A 23,586-nucleotide genomic window follows, 5' to 3' on the forward strand; every position below is an offset into this window, starting at 1 on the left:
CCTCAAGTGATCCACCTGCCTCGCCCTCCTAAGTGTATATTTTTCTCTTACTTTTTTTTTTTTTTGAGAGGGAGTCTTGCTCTGTCACCAGGCTGGAGTGCAGTGGTGGGATCTTGGCTCCCTGCAACCTCCACCTCCCAGGTTCAAGTGATTCTCCTGCCTCAGCCTCCCGAGTAGCTGAAATTACAGGTGCCCGCCACCATGCCTGGCTAATTTTTGTATTTTTATAGAGATGGGGTTTCACCATCCTGGCCAGGATAGTCTTGATCTCTCGACCTCGTGATCCACCCGCCTTGGTCTCCCAAAGTGTTGGGATTACAGGCATAAGCCACTGCGCCTGACCTGCTGTCCCATTCTTAACACAGTCAAAGATGGCTGGGTCAACTCCAGGAATCACGTCTGTGTATCCAGCTATAAGGAAGGTGGAAGGGGAAGGGGAAGAAAAAGGTACAGGATGCAGGCCAGCTATATTTTAAAGAGGTTCCTGGGCTGGGCACAGTGGTTTACACCTGTAATCCCAGCACTTTGGGAGGCAGAGGCCAGCGGATCATCACCTAAGGTCAGGAGTTCCAGATCAGCCTTTCCAACAAGGTGAAACGCTGTTTCTACTAAAAATACAAAAACTAGCTGGGTGTGGTGGCGGGCACCTGTAATCCCAGCTACTTGGCTGAGGCAGGAGAATCGCTTGGACCTGGGAGGTGGAAGTTGCAGTGAGCCGAGATTGTGCCACTGCACTCTAACCTAGGTGACAGAGCAAGACCCCACCTCTCCAAAAACAAACAAACAAACAAACAAACAAACAAACAAAAAAAAACAAAAGAGGTTCCTAAGAAACTGACACCTAACACCTCTGCTTACATCACTTGGGGCAGATCTTGTTAGCTGCAATGGATGCAGAGACACGGTGTTTATTCCAGCCTACTATATACCCACCTAAAAGTGGTAGGTTTTAATTCTCAGGAAGACAATGGGGAAAATGAAACAGTTCTAACATAAATGCCCTGTTTCTATAACTGCCTAATCTGGTCTCTTAATCTGTAATGCTTGTCACCCTTCCCTGAGTAAATTATAATCATCCTTTAAAGATCAGTCCAAGTGTCACCTCCAGACCCCTAAAGGTACAAGGAATCATTGCCTTCACTGTTCTCAGGACATTCTGCATGTTCCTCCAGATCTTGAAGCATGGTGTTACTTACATTCCTGTATGCCTACTCTTAGAATGGGAACCAGGGGCCTGCTCCTTCACCAGGACTCAGGCTCACCACTCTCCCTAAACCCCAACCTTATGGATTCCCCTGGAATAATCCTATATATATATACATTTTTGAGACAGAGTCTCTCTCTCTTGCCCAGGCTGAAGTGCAGTGGCACGATCTCAGCTCACTGCAACCTCTGCCTTCCAGGTTCAAGTGATTCTCCTGCCTCAGCCTCCTGAGTAGCTGGAACTACAGGCACGCACCACCACGCCCTGCTAATTATAGATGTGAGGCACCTCACCCGGCCTAAAAGAACCTGATCTTAATTTTACTCCTGTGGTCTCTGGCAGCCTTCCCTCCTTCTTAGGCTTTTTTCGCTTGCCTGCATTGATCATCTGTACAATCACTTGTCCCATTAACTTAGAGGACAGGGAACAGGAAAGAGTTGGGGCTGATCTTGAGCCCAGAAGGTGGCAAATTTTCCCCAGAGGGCAATGCAGACCTTTCCCAGCCCCAGGCTGAAGCTGAGTCCTTTTTTCCAGCGGACACACAAGATGCTCCCAAAGAAAAGATGATTATGCTGGGAGTCTGTGTGCAAACTGGCATGCAATTAAAACTTCTGGCCAGGCGCGGGGGCACACGCCTGTAATCCCAGCACTTTGGGAGGCCAAGGTGGGTGGATCACGAGGTCAGGAGTTCAAGACCAGCCTGGCCAACATGGTGAAACCCTGTCTCTACTAAAAATACAAAAATTAGCCGGGTGTGGTGGCATGGGCCTGTAGTCCCAGCCACTCGGGAGGCTGAGGTAGGAGAATCACTTGAATCCGGGAGGCGGAGGCTGCAGAGAGCCGAGATCACCCCACTGCACACCAGCCCGGGCAACAGGGTAAGACTTTGTCTCAAAAATAAATAAATAAATAAATAAATAAATAAATAAATAAATAAAATAAANGTTGCAGTGAGCCGAGATTGTGCCACTGCACTCCAGCCTGGGTGACAGAGGAAGACGCCCACTCAATAAATAAATAAATAAATAAATAAATAAATAAATAAATAAATAAATAAAATAAATACATAAATAAATAAAACCTTCTGAGCCAGTTTTTTCCATATTGCTCCACTCCTAAAATCCCTTGGTACCTCCCTAGGGCTTCAGGGTAAGTCCTGACATCATGGTCCTTTGTGATCTGACCCTCGCCCATGTCTCCCACCTCAGTTCCCACATTTCCCCCATGTCTAAGGCAGCAGTTCCCTGAGTGCCAGGCTCTCAGGCCTCTGAATTCTCATATGTGCTGTTGGCTTTGCTTGATATGCAGTTTCCTGCTCGGTATTCAAGACTGGCTGTGGAAGATACCTCCTCTAGGAATCCTTCCTTGATACCCTCAGGCAGAACTGGGGCCCCTGTGTGTCCTCCCAAGGCCCTCTGAACACCTCCATGTCAGTGACCTCATCATTACACTGTACTGGTCAATCTTGCACTAGGCTAAGCAACCTGAAGGCCAGCAGCACTTCTTTCATTGGTATCCTTAGCTTTGGGCACACACTAGGCACTCAATAAATGAGTCCTGAATGAGGCTCCTGAGTACTGGGTACAGAGGGCCAGGTGATAAGGGAGACACCCTGAAGCCTCTGTTCTTTGCTTTGAGCAAATGAATCGTGAAGCAAATACCAACATGTCATATGTCAAGCTCTTCTCTCAGCCTGAATAAAGCTCACTCATTTGTCAGGGCCCACCTTCAAACTTCACAGAAGCATACCCCTGACCCTGGGGCCTAGGGCAAGATCTTCATTCTGCTCTAACAGCACCCCACATATCTTCTTTACAGCATTAGTCACTATGGTAATTACTGTGAGACTGTTTAATGCAGGGTTTATCAATGACCTCATGAACATTGAACATTTGGGAGCTGATTTTTTTTTTTTTTTTTTGAGATAGGGTCTTGCTCTGGAGTGCAGTGGCATGATCATGGCTCACTGCAGTCTAAACCTTCCAGGCTCAGGTGATCCTCCCACCTCAGCCTCCCGAGTAGCTGAGACTACAGGTGCACAGCACCACAGCTGGCTAATGTTTGTATTTTTTGTAGAGATGGTGTTTCACCATGTTGCCTAGGCTGACCTTGAACTCCTGGGCTCAAGTGATCTGCTCGCCTTGGCTACCCAAAGTACTGGTATTACAGGTGTGAGCCACCGCGCCAGGCCTTAGGTAATTCTTTGTTGCAGGAGGCTGTTGTGTGTCCTGTGGTGGGTTTAACAGCAGTACTCACTCTGCCTGCTAGATGCCAGTAGCAACCTCCTCCCCAAGCTGTGACTGCCAGAAATATTCCCAGACATCGTCATATGTCTCCTGGGGGTAAAATTGCCTCTGGTTGAGAACCACTGGTATATTATCTATGTCTCCAGTTAGAACGGCAGTTCCATGAGAATGGAGACCCCACGTCCTCATTCCTCAGGGCTCTGATGACCTCAGCCTGGCATTGACTCTTCCGTACAGCTGATCCTCCCGAAGCCCTGGACCGGGCCACACACTCCTGAGAAGCACAGCAAAGCGCTTGTTCTACAGGACCCTCCTCTGTAGGCTTGTGCAGCTTGAAGCCAGGGATGGTGGCCTACCGGTCTTTGCCCTGGCAGTGCCCACCCAGGCTTTGCTTTCAGGGTGGTCAGAAAATGATTACTGGGGGAACACGTGACAGAAAAGCAGGAAGGGGGCCTCTTGGTGCTGTGAGCTGACCAGTGCAGAGTGACGGTCCTTCTTGACAGGGATGACTTCTACTTTTTGGAAGGGAGAGTTCAGACTTTATTAGATACCTTAAGGCTGGCCCTGGGGAAAACCATGGCTGGCTTCACCATCCTCCTAATAGGAAGAGGCAGTGAGGAGAGCAGTAGTCTGGGGAAGGTGGGAACCCTGACTGAGGGGCCTGCACCCAGCCCCTCAGATCCGCCTCCCCTTCCACGTCACTCCGGCTCTTTTGGGATGATCACATGGTGAGAATCTGCTTTGAAGACATGAAGGGCTTCATGGAGGCTTCCAAAGCAGACTGGTAGTCCTGCAGCGGGACCTGGGAGCAGGCAGGGGCTGTGAGTTGGCCTCGGCAGATGAGATCGCACAGTGTGAGGATCAGCTCCTTGAACTGGTCTGTGGGAGGTTGGAGGAAATCAGACAGGGGAACAGCAGCTGGAGATTGGTGAGATGTGGCACAGGGCTGCCCTATGGACAGGAGCTGGCACCGAGCTCCAATAAAGCCTTGAGTCCTGGCTGTGCCAAGGATAGGGGTAGCTGTGGAGGCAGCCTGGTCCCTGCCTGTCTTCAGGACAGTGAGGTCCAGGTGGGGAGAGAGGAACATAGGAGTGGCTCTAGGGTCTGAGGGGCAGGCAGGCAGAGACCACTCTTCAGAGTGGTGATTAAGATGGCACAGACTCACAGAACCTAGCCGCAGTGGAGCCAGGAGCACTGAATGGCGGGAGGAGAAGGATGGCGGAGGCAGGGAGGCCAGAGGAGGCCTGGGGAGGGAGTGGGTGTGCCTGGCATGCCAAGTGATGTGGAATAGTCGAGCTCTGCTCAGGAAAAGGAGCTCTCCCTGAGAGCCCAGGACTCCCTTAGAACCCCATGACCTGAGGCCACGAACATCCCCTCCCTGGGCCTGCCTCCTGTGAAGGACCCTATATGGTACAGGAAGTTGAGAAGTGAAGGCCTTGGCTAAGAAGTGTTTTCCCATAGACATAAATTCATTCAACCTTCAAATCTAGTCATATCTACTGGTTAAAACACTTTAGTGGCTCCTCAGGTGCCTTTAAGAGTGAGTCTTGGCTGGGCGTGGTAACTCATGCCTATAATCCCAGCACTCTGGGAGGCTGAGGTGGGTGGATCCCTTGAGCCCAGGAGTTTGAGACCAGTCTGGGCAACATGATGAAACCCCATCTCGAAAAAAAAAAAAAAAAAAAAAAAAAAAGAAGGGAAAAAAAAGAAACCCCATCTCAAAATACAAAAACTAGCTGGACATGGTGGCATGTGCCTGTGGTCCTAGCTACTTGGGAGGCTGAGGTGGGAGGATCACCTGAGCCGAGGAGGTTGAGGCTGTAGTGAGCTGTGAACACACCACTGCACTCCAGCCAGGGCAACAGAGCGATATCTTGCCTCAAAACAAATAACCCCCCAAAACAGCAAAAAACCCCCAGTGAGTCTGAATGCCTTAATCAGGTTTATAAGGCCTTTTGTAACCTGGTCACAACCCACTCACCCAATTTCTCAGCCCCAGCTCAGATCTAGTACTCCAGGTCGCTCGGAAGCACTTCAGTGCCCCGTTGCACACGTGATTTTCGATTTTTTCTGCCTGAAACACTGTATTCACGCCACCACCTTCCTCCCCTTCACTTGGATAAACCCATGTTATTCTTCATCCTGAGTTTGGAGATCCCACTCTAGGGAGCCAGTCCTCCAGGAGATGAACAGGAGATGATCTGTTCACATCCTGGCTGCATCCCTCCGCGTGGGGAGGTGACTTTGGGCATACTACTTAATCACTCTGAACCTCGACTTCCTCCGTCAAACACGGCTAACAAGAGTTTAAACTTATGAATTTAAACTGAGGCAGAGATTAAGTCACTTGCCCAGGGTCCCACCACTGTCTAGGCAGAACCTCTACCCAGTAGTGTGGAAGCAGATTTGAACCCAGGCAGGCTGGCTCCAGAGTCTGTTCTCTCTACTTCGCTATCCATCTTTCCCCACTGTCAGCTCTTCAGGATGGGGGCAGTGTCTGTTTTGCTCTGTGCCCCTAAGACTAACCTAGTTTAGTCCAATAACTATTTGCTGACTGTAGCTGGCCTAAGGCTATTCTCTTTGATCTTTCTGTGGGGCTGGGGACCCAATCACCCCTCCAGGGCTCAGTAGCTGGTCATTTCTGCTGCCATTTTTAGGCACTGCCCTCATCTGTGACTCCTTGCACTGGACCGTGCACTCACCTGGACTGTGGTCCTTCTTCCACTGGGACAACCAAAAGCCCCGAAGTTTGAGATCCTTAAAAATGAGCAGGCTCTGCAGACACAGGAAGGACATGCTGGGCTCTGAGGACAAGAACTTCAGGCATCGCGTAAGGGTACAGACTCCCCTCCAGGGACGGGGCATTGCCTAAGTTACGACAGCTGTCGTGCCAGGGGATGTGGCCTGGCTGAGGTGTCCGGCCTGGCTCCAGGCATGCCTCCCTCCGACCCAGCTTACCACAGAGGCTATGACGGGCTGCTTGGCCATCCCCCCATAGGTTACCATGGTTCCTCCACGCCTAAAGAGTCCAAAGAGAACAAAGACTGGGTGCAAAGCAGAGACAGAGCCCTTCCTGAACCTGCCATGGTGCTTCTACTTCAACCCTGGTTCCTAAATCCTGCTCTCACAATCTCTGGGGAAGGTTGAAAACTACAGATTCCGCCTGGGTGCAGTGGCTCATGCCTATAATTCCAGCACTTTGGGAGGCTGAGGCAGGTGGATCACTTGAGCCCAGGAGTTCAAGACCAGCCTGGGCAACAAAAGGAGAACCCATCTCTACAAAAAAAGTACAAAAAATTAGCCAGGCAAGGTGGCATGCCTGTAGTCTCAGCTTCTTGGGAGGCTGAAGTGGGAGAACCACTTGAGGGCATGAAATTGAGGCTGCAGTGAGCCCTAATCACACTACTGCACCCTAGCCTGGGCAGCAGAGTGAGACTCTATCTCAGAAAATAAATAAATAAATAAATAAATAAATAAATAAATAAATAAATGCTGGGGATAGCAGCTCACACCTGTAATACCAGCGCTTTGGGAGGCCAAGGTGGGAGGATTGCCTGAGCCCAGGAGTTTGAGACCAGCCTGGGCAACATAGTGAGACCCTGTGTCTACAAATAATAATAAAAAAATTAGCTGCACATGGTGGTACATGTCTGTGGTCCCACTCAGGAGGCTGAGGTGGGAGGACCACTTGAGACTGGGAGGTTGAGGCTGCAGTGAGCTGAGATTGCACTGCTGCACCCCAACCTAGGCAACACAGTGAGACCGTCTGAATATAAAACAAAACAACAAAGAAACCAGATTCCTAGGTCCAATCCCAGACCCAGTGAATCAGGAGACAAGAATGTATATTAAACACACACACACACACACACACACACACACACCCCATCTGGATGACTTGGATGTTTAGCCAGGGTTGGGAATCCACTGATCTAACCCAATCAGTCAGGTTTTGATTAAGTGCTGAAAAGAAACTTGCTCTCCCCAGATGAGCTCGAGGCCTGAGTTCAGCCTTGGCTCTGCTCTCACTACAGGTGTCCGACCTTGGGTGATGCAGTGAAAATGGCCCAGACCTCATCTCTTCATCTGTCAATGCTCATTCTAAGAATCAATGTGAGGAAACAGCTCTACAGATATCTACAGATAAGGAGTGATGTGGATGGTGGAAGGAACAATGACAAGCGTCCTCTCACTGCAGGAGGTGCCTTCTCAGTACCTGCTGTCTGACACTCACACCCCAACATCAGCTGACATACAGGAGTGAAGCTAATATAATTTCTAAGTGAATAAGCCTGGAGTTCACATGCTTGACTTAACCTGTGTTCCCCTCCCCACTCCCTGGCTCTTCTAGGAGTCTGTTGATCAAGGATGACCTCAAGCACATTTGGGGACAACACAAGGTAGACTTTGAAAACTACCGAATGGAAGGAGCTGCTGTCCTAGGGCAGGTACCTCTGTCCCTGAGGCTGCTGGGTAGTTTGGTCTTAAGTGCCCCTCGACTGCCACCTGCTGTAGAAAGTAGCTCCTGGGAGCCAAGCCCTCTCTCCTCTGTATCCCTGCTGCACTTGGTCTATCCAGACTAGTAGCTAACACTTACCAGGCTTCTACTATGTGGCAGGCACAGTTCTAAGCATTTTGCATGTACTGCCTCAGGGAATCCTCATAACAACCTTGTTTTAGAGACGAGAAAGCTGAAGCCCATCCATCACTTGTATAGCAATTTGTATATCACCCAGTGTCCTTTAGACCAGTGGTCCCTAACCTTGTTGGCACCAGGACCAGTTTCATGGAAGACAATTTTTCCATGGACTGGAGGAGGAAAGATGGTTTTGGGATGAAACTGTTCCACCTCAGATCCTCAGGCATTAGATTCTCATAAGGAGTACGGGACCTGGATCCCTTGCATGCGTGGTTCACAACAGGGTTCACAGGCCTATGAGAATCGAATGTTGCCGCTGATCTGTCAGGAGGCAGAGCTCAGGGAGTCATGCTCGTTCACCCACCGCTCACCTCCTGCTGTGTGACCTGGTTCCTAACAGGCCACGAACTGGCACTGGTTTGAGGCGTGGGGGCCCCTGTGTTAGATTACCCTTCAGAGGCAGAGGGTTTATAAAACCCCCATTTTAAAGATGAAGAGACGGAGGCCTGGATTGCTTTTCACGTATTGCCTAACTTTCCATAGGCCCACAGCTAGTAAGTCACAGACAGAGCTGGGGCTTGAACCAGTGCCTACACTCATAACCACTGCACAATGCTTCCTCCTGCAATGACATTGGGATTGAGGTCTGCCACAGGGGCTGTCAGGTGTAGGGCTGAAGTGGTGTGCTCAAATGTGGGGTCAAGCCTGGCTCTCCTGCTGACTACACTTTGGGCCAGGTACTTGACCTCTTTGAGCCTCGTTTTTTTTTTTTTTTTTTGAGACACAGTCTGTCTCTGAAGCCCAGGTTGGAGTGCAATGACATGATCTTGGCTCACTGCAACCTCCACCTCCTGGGTTCAAGCGATTTTCCTGCCTTAGCCTCCCAAGTAGCTGGGATTACAGGTGCCTACCACCATGCCTGGCTAATTTTTGTAGTTTTAGTAGAGACGAGGTTTCACTATGTTGGCCAGGCTGGTCTCGAATTCTTGACCTCAGGTGATCCACTTGCTTCATCCTCCCAAAGTGCTAGGTTTACATGCATGAGCCACTGCACCCGGCCTGGGCCTCATTTTTGAAAAGTGTAAAACAGAGATTAGAACTGCACCCCCTGTCTAGGTGGTTGTGGGAGAGGTAAGTCAAGCACTGCACAGTCTGGTACATGATGAATACTCACCACAGCGCTCTGGCCACGTGACTCACCTGCTCATCTAGCCTGTGAGATCTCAGAGGGCGCATCAGTGCCACGGCCCTCTCTGTGCCTGGTTGCTAGTAAGTGCTCAGCAAGTATGTGCTAGCTGAATCCGTGCTACTGAGGGGGTTCCTGCTTTAGTTAGGAAGTGTCTTTTTACGCACACTCTAGCTCAAGAAGCTTATTTTATTTATTTATTTATTTTTGAGACAGAGTCTCCCTCTGTTGCCCAGGCTGGAGTACAGTGGCGCAGTCTCGGCCCACTGCAAGCTCCACCTCCTGGGTTCACGACATTCTCCTGCCTCAGCCTCCCCAGTAGCTGGGACTACAGGTGCCCACCACCATGCCCAGCTAATTTTTTGTATTTTTAGCAGAGACGGGGTTTTACTGTGTTAGCCAGGATGGTCTCGATCTCCTGACCTCATGATCCGCCCGCCTCAGCCTCCCAAAGTGCTGGGATTACAGGCGTGAGCCATCGTGCCCAGCCTAGAAGCTTATATTAAAGGAAAGAAGAATGGAAGGACATGCATTAATATTGTCAACAAGGCTTATCCCCCTTGGTGGTGGGGTGATAGGTAACTTTTATTTCTTTTTTGAGATGGTATCTCCCTCTGTCACCCAGGCTGGAGTAGAATGATCTCAGCTCACTGCAACCTCCACCTCCTGGATTCAAATGATTCTTGTGCCTTAGCCTCCCGACTAGCTGGGATTACAGGTGCCTGCCACCACACCCAGCTAGTTTTTTTGTATTTTTAGTAGGGATGGAGTTTCGCCGTGTTGGCCAGGCTGGTCTTAAACTCCTGACCTCAAGTGATCTGCTCGTCTTGTTGGGATTTTATAAGCATGAACCACCATGCCTGGCCAGGTAACTTAAAAAAAAAAAATCAAATTTTTTTTTGTAGTGATCGGGTCTCGCTGTGTTACCCAGGCTGGTCTCGAACTCCTGGCCTCAAGTGATGCTTTCTCTTTGGCCTCCCAAAGTACTGGGATAATAGGCATGAGCCACAGTCCCAGCCAACAGGAAACTTTTATGCTTAAGTTTTCCTTTGCACTTTTACATGTTTTCAAAATGTTTTGTAATAAGCATAATGTTCCCTTTAAAATTAGAATCTATTTTAAAAGGTAGTACAAATTTGGAAGGTTAAATAAGCCAGGACTAAGTGATTTTTTCAGACATCCCTAGGTTATAAATCCTTGACTATTCCTCTCTGGCAGACAGCTTAGCAGTCTACTTCTGGGGTCCCTTGGAGAAATAAAGCTGGATAGGCCTTTTGGTCATCTACAAAGGAGGAGGCTGAGAAAGCAGTGCCCAAATAGCTGGATGACTTTGGTCCTAGTTTCCACTCAACATTGTGCTGACCTGGTCTTGGCTTGAACTGGCCACTGGGACTCGGTCACTTGATGGTCCTCCCAGCTAAAGACCTGGAGAGCTCCGGCGAGCTGGACCTGCAGGCCCAACGGACTTACGCTAACTGCCGCAGCAGCTCTGTGGAGCTTTTCCCACCGACACAGTTGAGAGCAAGCCGTGGCTGGGGCATGTCCTGGAAAGCAACAGAAGTGCAGTGAGGGAGCGACCCCCCTCTACATGTGGGGTATGAAGCTTGCCCAAGTGCTGTGTTAGAAGGAGGGAGTAAATAAAATGAGATGTTTATGCCTTTGTTTGCGTACACGCATGTGTGTATGTGTTTATGCCTTTGAACTCACCTTTTTCTCTGCTTAGGAAGGGTCTTTTCTTTCTTTTTTCTTTTTCTTCCTAAGACAGGGTCTCGCTCTGTTACCCAGGCTGGAGTGCAGTGGTACAATCATGGCTCACTGCTACCTCACCCTCCCAGGCTCAAGCAATCCTCCCACCTCAGCCTCCCGAGTAGCTGGAACTGCAGATGTGTATCATGATGCCCAGATAATTAAAAATTTTTTTGTAGAGACAGAGGTCTCACTATGTTGCTCAGGCTAGTCTCAAACTCTCCGACTCAAGCAATCCGCCTGCCTTGGCCTCCCAAAGTGTTGGGATTACAGGTATGACCCACCTCATCTGGCCAAGGGCCTTTTCTGTAGCAACTTAATCCTGTTGTCCATTTTAGGACCTGGCAGAACTCATCTTCTCTGGGAAAGAATAGGCAGAGGGCATCTGCATGCAGTTTGGTGGGCTTCGGCTCCCTGTGTGCTCCCCTTTTCAGTCCTTGTGATTCAGCTAGTATTATATATGCTGATCTACTGCTTCAGAAATGTTTGCAAGAAGCGCACGTTCTCGAGTGTGTGTCTTTGGTTCCTCCAGATGGTTCAGTAAAAAGGGGCTGGGGGTCTGGTCACTTACTAGGCATGTTGTGGGGTGGAGGTTCTGGAAGGTTAAGAGGCTTTAAGTTCAGAGAGACTGAGGCCAGCTGTGATTCTCCCCCTTATAAACTGCATGATTTTGGTTAAGCACTTCCTCTTTTCTGAGTAAAACAGATAGCAGTTCCTTTGAATAGCTTTTGTGGAAATTATCAGATAAAATCAAGGCAGGTAGTTGGGAAAGGTTACTTCTTTCCTTTCTCTTTCTGTGTCTCTGTTTCCTCAGGTCCTCTCCTGCCAGTTCTTAGAGTCACACATGTGGGCTGACGTGGCCCACCACAAATGTTTAAAACTGCAAGTCACACTGGGTTTCCTAAACTCTGTCTGTTTCTCGTGCCTCCCTCCCAGCATCTGGGCACTTAATGCATGCTGCTTGCCACCTGGCTGGGAGAACGGGCTTTAACCAACCAAGAAGAGGCAAAGGGAGGTTTCCAGAGAGGAACAATGGTGCTAGTCCCCAGCTTCTCTAATGCACGTCAACTTTCTTCAGGGAGATGTGCGTGGACTGGAGGGGCAATGTCCCTCTTACTAGGTACCTTAAAGAAGTTTTTCATTTCGGGCCTTCTTAGCTCCTCTTCTGTGATGACATGCTCAGCCCCCAGACTCTTCAGTCTGTCACTCAGCTTCTGGATATCAGGTCTGGAAACCAAATATAGTTCCCTGGTCACATCTGCTGGCTTTTTCCACCAAAGTCTCCCAGGACCCCTCTGCCACAGCTGGGAGAACCATGCTTCTTTTTGCAGGAAGCTGGGGTTAGGTTTAAGCCAGGCTTGAGCAGGGACCAGCCACCTAATTTCATCTGGCTTCAATAGCTCTTGGCTGTCTCCTCACTGGAAACAGAGTGAGACTGGGTGGTTTCCACAGGCCCTGACAGCTCAATAGTGCTAGAAGCCATCTGTGCCCAGGGAGAAGTCACTTAACTTCCTGATTTCTTCTACTGAAAAGACAAACTCCACTTCCCCCTCTTTTCAAGGGCCCTTCAGAGTGTTGTGCACACACACTCTAGCCCGGGAGTGGTCCTGGGTCTCTTTGGTTAAGGCAAATGGAATGATTTTTGTTAGTACAAGTGAGGAACTGAAGCTGGCGTCAATTATACTAAGACTGGGCTTCCATGACAGCCACAGCCATATTCATGAACACTGAGGCTTAGAGAAACTGGATGATACGATGGAAAGAGAGTGAGGACACCGAGTCTGTTACAGACTTGCTGTGTCTTCCAGGGCAAGCTGCTCTCTGAAACTTCAGTTTCCTCATCTGTAAAAGACAGATGACAAACCTGCCTCTGTCTCCTTCCTGTCTGTATTTAGTGCACTTCCAAGTACCACACAAAAGCAAGGGTAAAGGGGCCTTGGGTTAGACGGTTCACAGAAAGAATAATACACCTCAAAACATTCCCAAATATGAACTGGGGTTTTGAAAACATGAGGTTATCACAAGCCAAGAGTCTCAGAAAGTCTTAGCTGTTCAGTAAGGGCAGTCTCCACCTCCTTCCTGCCCTCTCTTTACATTTCAGATTCACTCATCCTATCGCCAAAACTCAGCTGGACTTCATTTCTTAGGGCTGACTCATCTGTTTCAGCCACCAACTCTGTTAGTGACACCTAAGGCCAGTTTATGCTTATGCAAGGGCGCCCTCTGGTGTACAAGTAGGCACCGCAGGGATGGGAGGTGGGAAAGGCCAAAGTTGTGGTCTGGGATGAAGCCTCCTAACCACGCACCTGTCTCGGACCACATTGATGGTTCTTAGGCCCAGGGCTGCGGCGATCTGGATGACTGCTTGCCCCACTCCGCTGTTGGATGCATTCTGGATGACAGAATCCCCTGTGGAGCCAGGAAGAGAACCAAATCAAGCCCTGTATAGATCTGCAATAGGTCAAAGGCTTCCAGCCGGGGATCCTACTGTAGGCAAGGGAGTCCTCAGGCTCAACAGGGACCCAGGACCTGGCTGCAGAGTCTTCTCAGAGCTTACATTGTTTCTCACTGTTCCCCTAATGCCTCCTAAACTTCCACAACACTCACGATGCCTCCCAGGACTTGGTAATTCAGCATCTGCACTGGACATAATTTAGACCCTGCCCTGCTATGGAAAAGATTTTATAGCCTTCATAATCCTCCCGACTTTTATGTCCTCAGGTCTTTGCTTAGGTTATTTCCTTGGTTTGCAATGTTTCCCTCCTTCTCTCTTCCTTCCTATTGAAATCCTGTAGATCCTTTGAAGTGCAGCTCAAGTGCAGCCTTCGTGAAGCCTTCCTGGATTGTTCCCTCTATGTGCTCCCACAGTGCTGGTCTGCCCCATCTTAGTCTTACACTTTGTTGTATATAGGTCCATTTCTATGAACAGCTTGTAGCTTCTTGAGAGGGAAGGACCATGCCCTATTCCCCTCCGCAGTGTTTAATAAAGGCGTACTGCCTTGAAATGGGATTAGAGCTGTGCTGGAGAAATTGGCAGCCCCTGAAACAGGGTCCTACAGTTTTATGGCAAAGCCCAGGTTTAGCTTTGGACCTGGCCATTGGGGAAGGCAGTGTGGCATGCTGGGAAAAATGTGGGCTCTGGAATGAGACGGACCTGGGCATGAGTCTCAGTTTCACCAATGATTGTAACTAAACAGACAGAGCAAGTTATGACCTCTGTGAACTTCAGTTTCCTTCCCTTAAAATGTAATCCCAGCTACTAGGGAGGCTGAGGCAGGAGAATCGCTTGAACCCGGGAGGCGGAGGTTGCCGTGAGCCAAGATCATGCCACTGTACTCCAGCCTGGGCGACAGAGCAAGACTCTCTGTATGAAAAAAAAAAAAAGTGCCCCTGATTAGAGTCAAATGCGTCGTGTCCGGGAAAGTGCTTTGTTGACTTTGAAATGCTTTCTGGTTTTTGAGAGACAGCAGGGATCTGTCACACAATAGGCTGAAACTAGAGATAGAGGACTTCCTGGAAGAAGAATGCCCATTCTCCTTCACCAGGGGTCAACGTACAGGTTGTCACCCACTAGTGGATCATGAATCAATCTAGTTGGCTGTAAGCAGCATTTTTTTAAAGTTAAAATTGAGAGGAGAATAAAAAATAACAGAGTATGTCACACATAGTAAGGGTATTTCACGAAACTTTGGTTTCCATTATATATATATATATCCCTATTTGTATAAACTGATCACAATGTAAAATGTAATTCTCACCATTTGTCAAGATCCTAAGTTTACTCAACAGTTCTGGCCACATCAGCCTTGAGGCAGGAAAGTGGAGAGGTGCACAGTGGGTACTGAGGGTGGGCAGCGTCGAAATGCCTAGATCTGTTACCACAGCTGCAGCCCAAATGGGAGGTGGCTTTAGGGCATGGGATGCAGGCAAACAAAGCGTCTGCTGCGCTAGGACTCCAGCAAAGGTCCCTGGTCACAGCCACTGTTTTTCTCTACCAAACGCTCCCAGGACTCCTCTGCCATAGTTGTGAGAATCCTGTATTTCTCTTTGTGGGAACTGGCATCGGCTTTCAGCCAGGCCTTGGACAGTGGCTGGGCACCATGTTTCATCACACTCCAACAGCTCTGGGCCTCAGTTTCCTCACTGGCATGAGAGGTGGCTTGGGTGAGTTCTACAGCCACTGCGCCTCACAGATGAGCAAGGTGTGCAGAGGCAGCCCAGGAAGTTAATGCCCTTAGGGTGACTCTTAAACAATGGGGTATGAGAATTAGTGGAAAACTCATCATTCAAGGGTTAGTTTTTCTTTTTTGAGATGGGTCTTGTTCTGTCGCCCAGGCTGGAGTGCAGCGGCACAATCTCGGCTCACTGCAACCTCTGCCTCCCAGGTTCAAGCGATTCTCCTGCCTCAGCCTCCTGAGGAGCTGGGATCACAGGCGCCTCCACCATGCCCGGCCTTAAGGGTTAATTCTGTAGTGGGTTCTATGAGAGTCTTCAGAGGGCCCCCAGCAAGACTGAGCAGGCCAGTGGGGGGCGTGGCTCACGCCTGTAATCCCAGCACTTTGGGAGACTGAGGTGGGCGGATCACAAGGTCAGGAGCTTAAGACGAGCCTGGCCAACATGGTGAAACCCTGTTTCTACTAAAAATTCAAAAATTAGCCGGGTGTGGTGGCAGGGGCCTATAGTCCCTCGAAACTGGGAGGCGGAGGTTGCAGTGAGCCCATGCCACTGCACTCCAGCCTGGGTGACAGAGTGAGATTCCGTCTCAAAAAAAAACAGCCCGAGCAGTAGTTGCCCATAGCAGTAACCGGGCTTCATGGGCTTTGCCTCCATCTCTGTCTCACTCTCCCCACTCCCCCTCATTTCTGCTTCTGAAACAAACTGTCTGCACCCAGTCCTGGTCTTAGGCTCCGCTTTCAGGGAAACCCAAATAAAACACTTGGCTTTGTCATTTACTTGCTGGCTAATCTCATGCAAATAGTTTACCTCTCTGGACCTCAGTTTTCCCATTTATGAAAGGGAAGACGAATAAAAGCAGTGGACAGTCTCTGCACTGTATGCCCAGCACTGTGTGAAGTGTTATGCTGTAGTGTTTCACCCTCCACGTTCTTTATTCTCCATTTTACAGAAGAAAAATCTGTTGATTTGAGAGGCGAATTCACAGTCAGGGAAAGGTGAAGCCTGGGGTCAGACCCAGGTTATCTGCCCAAAGCTTGAGCTCTTAACCAATGATGGTACCAACCTCACTGCAACGCTTTGAAGATTTAATGCACTCAATGGGGATAATGCCTGTCAAGGCACTTCTGTGAACTGGAAAGTGCTATGTAAATGCTGAGTGGAATTATTAACACTAAGTTCAGCGTTTTACTGAAAACACAGCGACTGTGTCTATCTTGTCTGGCTTTGTATCCCAGAGCTTAACACAGCTCAACACATTTTTGCTGAATGACAGAATTCAATCCCAAGCTCTAGGGAATGTGACCCTGCAGCAGTTTTCGAGAGTGTACTCCTCGTGAGGTTTCAGCATGTTTCCTAGAAACCAAGCTAACATCTTTCTACGTGAAAGCAACAACATTCACCCAGGTGGGAGGTCCATCACCCTGTCAAAACCTCCACCTTGCAAGTTCTCCTGGCCTTGGGGTCAGGATGTGAGTGGCACCCTAGTTGGGAGACCCTGGCCTGCTCCCCCAACTCCGGGTTCCTACCTGGCTGCAGTTGCTCGAAGTCCATCAACATCCTGTAGGCTGTGCAGGGATTGACACCCAGGGTGGCAGCGCTCTGAAGAGGGATGTCATTCGGAACTTGGATCAGTGCTTCCTCGCTGAACACAGCCTCGGTCCGCCAGGTTCCTGAGTCAGAGGATGAGACCAGGATCATAAGGAAGGAGCCCTGTGCACATTCAACCCCACCTCACTCTCCTTGGCCAATGAGCAGCCAGGATAATGGAGAGCATCCACTGGAAGCATCCAGGATAGCATCCAGGATGTTTAGAAAAAGAAGAAAATCTGGATGTTCCTCTGAATGTCTGAATCCTCATAATTATGCAAAATAGATTGTTATTTTATTTTATTTTATTTTATTTTTTTTTAGAGACAGAGTCTCTGTCTGTAGCCCAGGCTAGAGTACAGTGGTGAGATCTCGGCTCATTGCAACTTCCGCCTCCTGGGTTCAAGTGATTCTCATGCCACAGCCCCCTGAGTCGCTGGGATTACAGGCGTGCACTACCATATATGGCTTATTTATTTTTAGTAGAGACAGAGTTTTGCCTTGTTGCTCAGGCTGGTCTTGAACCTCTGGTCTCAGGTGATTCGCCTGTATCAGCTTCCCAAAGTGCTGGGATTACACACTGCGCCCGACCCAAATTAGATAGTTATTCTTATCTTAAACATGTAGTAAAAATGGGGTGTGGTGGCTCATGCCTATAATCTCAGCACTTTGGGAGGCAAGGTGGGAGGACTGCTTGAGGCCAGGAGCTCAAGACCAGCTGAGGTAACACAGTGAGACCTTGTCTCTCCAAAAAAAAAAAAAAAAAAAAAAAAAAAAAATTAGCTGGGTATAATGCCCCTGCAGTCCCAGCTTCTCATGAGGCTGAGGTGGGAGGAGTGCTTGAGCCCAGGAATTTAAGGACACAGTGAGCTATGATTGCGTGACTGCACTCCAGCCTGGGTGACACAGCAAGACCCTGTCTCAAAAAAACCCAAAAACCAAAAAACAAACCAAAACAAAAAATGCCAAATACTGTTGTAAGGGCAACTCAGAGAGGTTGCTTCTCTGAGTTATCATCAGATTTAGCTCATGTCACCGTGCAGGGAGTTAATGACCTCAAACTGCTGCAATCTAAGGGTAAGACAGTAGTAATATTACCAGTAGGGCAGGAGAAGCTGAGAACGCCCCCTTTTTTCCTACATAGTCCTCATTCTTCTCATCCAGAGCAAGCTGACTCAGGTGGTTTTTTTTTTTTTTTTTTTTTTGAGACAAAGTTTCACTCTTGTTCCCCAGGCTGGAGTACAATGGCGCAATCTCAGCTCACTGCAACCTCTGCCTCCTGGGTTCAAGCGATTCTCCTGCCTTAGCCTCCCGAGTAGCTGGGATTACAGGCACCTACCACCATACCCACTAATTTTTGTATTTTTAGTAGAGATGGGGTTTCATCATGTTGGCCAGGCTGGTCTCAAACTCCTGACCTCAGCTGATCCGCCCACCTCGGCCTCCCAGAGTGTTGGGAATACAGGCATGAGCTACCACACCCGGCCTGACTCAAGTGATTTTAGGGAACAAAGCATAAAAGTAGAAGTCAAGAGCACAGATGCCAAACCTGGTTTTGCTATTCCGCTGGTTTGAAAAAATTCCTGTCACTGAGTTTCAGTTACTCTAATGTGTAAATGACACAGGCAAGAACAGCCTGACTCGCCTCCTCCAGGAGCTACTGTAGAAATCAAATGAGATAAGGAAATGAAAAATTCTATAAGCTGGAAAGAAATGAGCATCAACTCCCAGCCCACATCCCAGTTCCAGACAAAAGAATTCTAGAATGTCAGTAGTGAGAAGGCCCTTATCGAGCATCAACTTTGAACCCCTCATGCAACAGGGGAGGAAATGAGGAAGTCACTTGCCCAAAGCCCCCTGGCTTATCTAGGCAGAGTTAGAGCTGGAACCGGGGTATCTGGGCTGCCTTCCTTCCATCTACAGATATTTATCTTGCACCCAGGCACTTGAGAACACAGACACGTTCCCTGCTTTCATTCTAGTGGAGTTGAACAGGTGAAAAAAAGCAGATATGATAATGATAAATTATAAAGAGACAGTAACAGCAAGGGAATTACTTTAGATGTGAGTCAAAGATACTTCTCTGAGGAGGTGACAGGCTAAGAGTGACTCAGAGCACACAAAAAACATCTTAGGCAGGGGACGCAGCAGATGCAGAGATGCTGCAGCAGGACAGACACAGGACTGGGATGGCATGATGCTGCACCGCAGGGCGGAGACTGATGGGAAGAGCGGTTTGAGACGCAGCTGGCCTGGCTGATGCAGTGGGGGCTGAGCAGGTGATGTGAGACTTTCAGAATTCTGACACACAGTAACCATGGGTTCCACTGTGAATTTGTACATATACATACATGAATATATATGTAACACAAGCCTGTGTTTCACAGCATACCCTTACTATGTAAGAGATACTCTATTTTTTATTCTTTTCTGCTCAACTTTAATTTTAAAAAGTGCTATTTGCAACTCACTAGATTGGTTTCCCAAATGGGTCACAAGCTGCGGTATGAAAGCATGACCTCAGCACCATGGTATGGAGAGCTGATCTTGTTTTAGTGAATGAGTGAGCGGGAAGCCTGTAACAAGCTTTAAGAGGAGACTGAGATGATCTGATATATGCTTTCAGATCACTTTATTGCTGGGTGAAGACTGTGAAGTGGGGAGGGGCAGTGTGGAAGCGAGAGGTCTTTGCGGGGGTTGAGGTATGAGATGATGGCTACCTAGACTGGGACTTTGGCAGTGGGGATGAGGAAGAGAAGATGGATTTGAGTTCTGTTTTAAAGACAGAATCAACAGGATTTGGTGAGGACTGGGTGAGGGGTCTGCATCACACGGGCAGGATCTTATATGAAGAAGGGGTGAAGAGTGTAGGCTTTGGAGTCAGAGAGACTCCAGCCTTGGTTCCACTGTGTCTTCACTGTGTCACCTTAGGGAAATTGCTTGGAGCCTTGTTGGCTCAGCATCTGGTCACTGTGGCAGCTCAGGGCCCTTGGTCTATGCTTCCAAAGCTCTTGGGCATGCCTGTTCACTATTCAGTTGCTGGGATTCTAATGGTGTCCTGGTCCTATGTGGGTCAGCTGTGGGAAGCAGGGGGCAGCCTGGGTAATCACTAACTGTGTTGTAGGAAATGGAGATGTCAATGTGGGCTTTAGGGACCAGGAACTGGGGATAGGAAGCAGGAACACTTTTTTTTTTTTTTTTTGATACGGAGTCTTGCTTTGTCGCCCAGGCTGGAGTGCAGTGGCACGATCTTGGCTCACTGCAAGCTCTGCCTCCCAGGTTCACACCATTCTCCTGCCTCAGCCTCCCGAGTAGCTGGGACCACAGGTGCCCACTACGACGTCTGGCTAATTTTTTGTATTTTTTGTTAGAGACAGGGTTTCACCATGTTAGCCAGATGGTCTCCATCTCCTGACCTCGTGATCTGCCTGTCTCGGCCTCCCAAAGTGCTGGGATTACAGGCGTGAGCCACCAAGCCTGGCCTGGGAACACTTTTTATTGAAGGCTGTGTCAATCCTAGAGTAGGTCTATGGCTGAGAAAACAAGAGACTGAAAAGGCAAGGATTCCTCTGGAATCCAGGAAGTGCCCCAGCATCCTGTGGGCTTTCCCCAGACTGGCCTTCAAATCATTGTTCCCACTCATCTCAGCTAACACTTACTGCACTCTACCCTGTGCCAAATGCTTAGTGCAGGGCTTTCTATGTATGAAATCCAGGGCATTTTCTAATTCCCCTTATGGCATGACAATGGAAATCCAGCCCTTGATATGAATTTCTGGGGCTTAGCAGTCCCTAATCCTCTTCTCAAGAGACTCTGGGTGGGAGGGAGGCAGTACCCATGGTCAGAGACAAGGGCTTTCAGGATTTCAAGTAGAACTCTTAGGTTTGAAGTTGGAGAGACCTGCTTAAAAACGCTGGCTCTGCCACTCACTAGTGTGTGACTTTGAATGATCACTTTACCTTTTTTGAGTTTTCATTTCCCTAATCTGTGAAATGCAGAAAATAACACTTATGTCATAGTGGGAAGATTAAATTAAAGACATTTGTACAGAGACTATCACTATGCCTCGCATACAGTGGGTGTATAACACACATTGTTTTCCTTTAATGATGCTAATTCCCAGACCTTAGCTCTGAGGATTCCCAATTCCTCACTCATATGCAACTGACCCATAACCATCTCCATTATCTAACTTGGGGGTCAGCAAACTGTGACCTGTGGGCCAAATCTGGCTCACCACTTGTTTTTGTAAATAAAGTGTTTTTTTTGTTTTGAGACAAGGGTCTTGCTCTGTTGCCCAGGTTGGAGTGTGGCTTACTGCAACCTCTACTTCTGGGCCTTGAGCTATCCTTCCATGTCAGCCTCCCCAGTGGCTGGGACTACAGGTGTACGCTGCCACACTTGGCTAATTTATTGTAGAGATGGACTTTCACCAAGTTGTCCAGGCCATCCTTGAACTCTTGGACTCAAGCGATCGGCCCACCTCAGCCTCCCATGCTGGGATTACAGGCATGAGCCACCATGCCCGGTCCTGTAAATAAAGTTTTACTGGAACACAGCCATGCTCACTCAATTGTTTATATATTGTCTGTATGTTTACGATAGTAGAACTGGGTAGTCACAAAGATGGTATAGCCTACAAAGTCTAAAATATTTATTATTTGGCCCTTTAAGATAAAAGTTTGCCAACTCCTGATCTAATGCATAGAGAAATTTGGCATTTGCAAAGATCATTGCATATATTCTCTCAGTTCAGTTGTATTAAGAGTCTGCTGAGACATGCTAGGCAGTGACTATTAGTCCCATTTTCGAGATGAAAAAACTGAGGCACAAAGTAGCTGTGACTTAAATCAGGTCATACAGTGGAGCTGGAAAGAGAACTTGCCCCTGATTCCAGAGCCAGTGCTCTTTCTATGGCTCTGTGCTTCCTCAGGAAGGTTTTGCGTATTTCCCAAGGAGAAAGTCAGTTGGCAAAGATCTATCTACACCATCTGGTCTAGTCTCCCCTGGGATTGGCTGCACGTGGGAAAAGGCTGGCTATGGGCTCAGCAACAGCTGGGCAGCTCAGAACCATGGAAACCATGGAAAACCATGGAAAACCAAGGAAACCATGGAAAACCAAGCTGTGGCCAGCTGAGAACTTATGTGTTTAATAGTTGCCACTCTTACTAAATGGCAGTCTTCATGAGAAGAAAGACCATGTCCATTCACTGCTGTGTCCTCGAGTCCAGCATGCTGCAGATGCTCACAAAATGTTTACTGAATACACTGAGTTAATTGCAGTACTCACAATTATAAAATCCTCAACCTCTCTGGCTGGCACCTTGCTTAAAAGACTCACCTTTTGGCCCGGCGCGGTGGCTCAATGCCTGTAATCCCAACACTTTGGGAGGCTGAGGGGGGCAGATCACCTGAGGTCAGGAGTTCAAGACCAGCCTGACCAACAAGACAAACAAGACAAAACCCCATCTCTACTAAAAGTACAAAAATTAGCCGGGCGTGGTGGTGGGCTCCTGTAGTCCCAGGTACTCGGGAGGCTGAGGCAGGAGAATTGCTTGAACCCAGGAGGTGTAGGCTGTAGTAAGCTGAGACTGCGCCAGCCTGGGCAAGAGAGAGAGACTCTGTCTCAAAAGAAAAACAAGACAAAAAAAGAATCACCTTTCCTCTAGGGAAGAATCCCTGTTCTGGGTACCCCCACCACCACACGTACAATTACCCAGACACCTGGCAGATGTCCTTTATTCTTCTCATCTCCAAATTCAAAGTATTGCCAAATCTTGTTATTTTAGCTCTTGACTCCACACCCTCTTCTCCAGCCTTACAGCACTGTCTTATTCAGACCCTCACCTTTCATCATCTGAAGCCTGACTTGTTTGCCCACCTCCTCACAGGCTTTCTACCTCCACCCTCTGCCTTTCCAGACCAATGGTTTCCAGACCATTTTCTGCATTGCACAAATCCTAACAAATCATTCCTCTACTTAACTCTCCGTTGGTACCCCTTGCACTGTGGATGCCGGTCCATCAGGACCCAGCCCCAGCCCACCTTTCCAGCTCCACCTCACTTCTCTTCCACTCCCACCCATGAGCCAGCCATCCTGAGATACCTGCAGTTCCCCACCAGTGCTGTGCCTTCTCTTATCACTTACGTTCACACACGCTGCACTCCCTGCCTGGGAAGCCCCTCCTTACCTAGCCCACTGGCTGCACTTCCAGCAGCTCTTCCAGACTGGGTTCAAGCATCACTTCTCCGGGAAGCCTTTTTTAAGGCTTTCCAAGATAGAGGACTCTTGTCTTTGTGTCAATTCTGTGATTATAGTGCTTGTAATACTGTATTGTATTAAGTGTTGTTTTTCCATTCCTGGGCCTCCCACTGCCAGCCAAGAGCACTCTGAGGGCAGGAACTGTCTGCTCACCTTGATAGGACCTTCACTCAGCACAGGGGCTGGCCCGAAACACTGGCATCAGGATCCAGTGAATCCTCGCAGCTCTCAATTTGCTCAAATGGCTGAGCTCCTTCACCGCCAGGTGGGTGTAGGAGATGGTGGAGCCATTCTTGGCAGCCTCCATGATCTTAGAGAAGCAAAGAGCTTGTAGTAGACTCCTATTACTGTTTTTTTTTTTTCCCCCAGTATTTTTTTTCTTTCTACAAGTGCTCCTTCCTAATCTCTGGGGCTGTCAACCACAAGGCCCCACCTTCTGTACCACGGAGGAAGGTGAGAGACTCAATCAGAACAACCAGAGTGGCCCTACCCCACCCCAGGGGACTGGTTCACGGATGGGCAAGGCCCATTCAGGGCCCT

General features: G+C 48.7%; 1 protein-coding gene across 2 annotated transcripts in view; it reads right to left on the reverse strand.

Moving 5' to 3' along the window:
* Positions 1-3,966: 3,966 nt before the first annotated feature.
* MECR (mitochondrial trans-2-enoyl-CoA reductase) overlaps positions 3,967-23,586 on the reverse strand; it is a 37,519-nt gene continuing 17,899 nt past the window's right edge. For both annotated transcript variants that reach the window (XM_017872705.1, XM_017872706.1), the window contains exons 4-10: positions 16,724-16,867; positions 13,328-13,430; positions 12,146-12,248; positions 10,746-10,819; positions 6,409-6,469; positions 6,153-6,225; positions 3,967-4,329 (exon numbers count right to left, since the gene is read on the reverse strand). In XM_017872705.1, the coding sequence (XP_017728194.1) occupies positions 4,172-4,329; positions 6,153-6,225; positions 6,409-6,469; positions 10,746-10,819; positions 12,146-12,248; positions 13,328-13,430; positions 16,724-16,867 (716 nt within the window). In that variant the 3' untranslated portion in view covers positions 3,967-4,171. The remainder of the gene's footprint in view (positions 4,330-6,152; positions 6,226-6,408; positions 6,470-10,745; positions 10,820-12,145; positions 12,249-13,327; positions 13,431-16,723; positions 16,868-23,586) is intronic.

Source organism: Rhinopithecus bieti, unplaced genomic scaffold (genome assembly GCF_001698545.2).
Source record: "Rhinopithecus bieti isolate Rb0 unplaced genomic scaffold, ASM169854v2 scaffold_7649, whole genome shotgun sequence".
NCBI classification, from domain to species: Eukaryota; Metazoa; Chordata; class Mammalia; order Primates; family Cercopithecidae; genus Rhinopithecus; species Rhinopithecus bieti.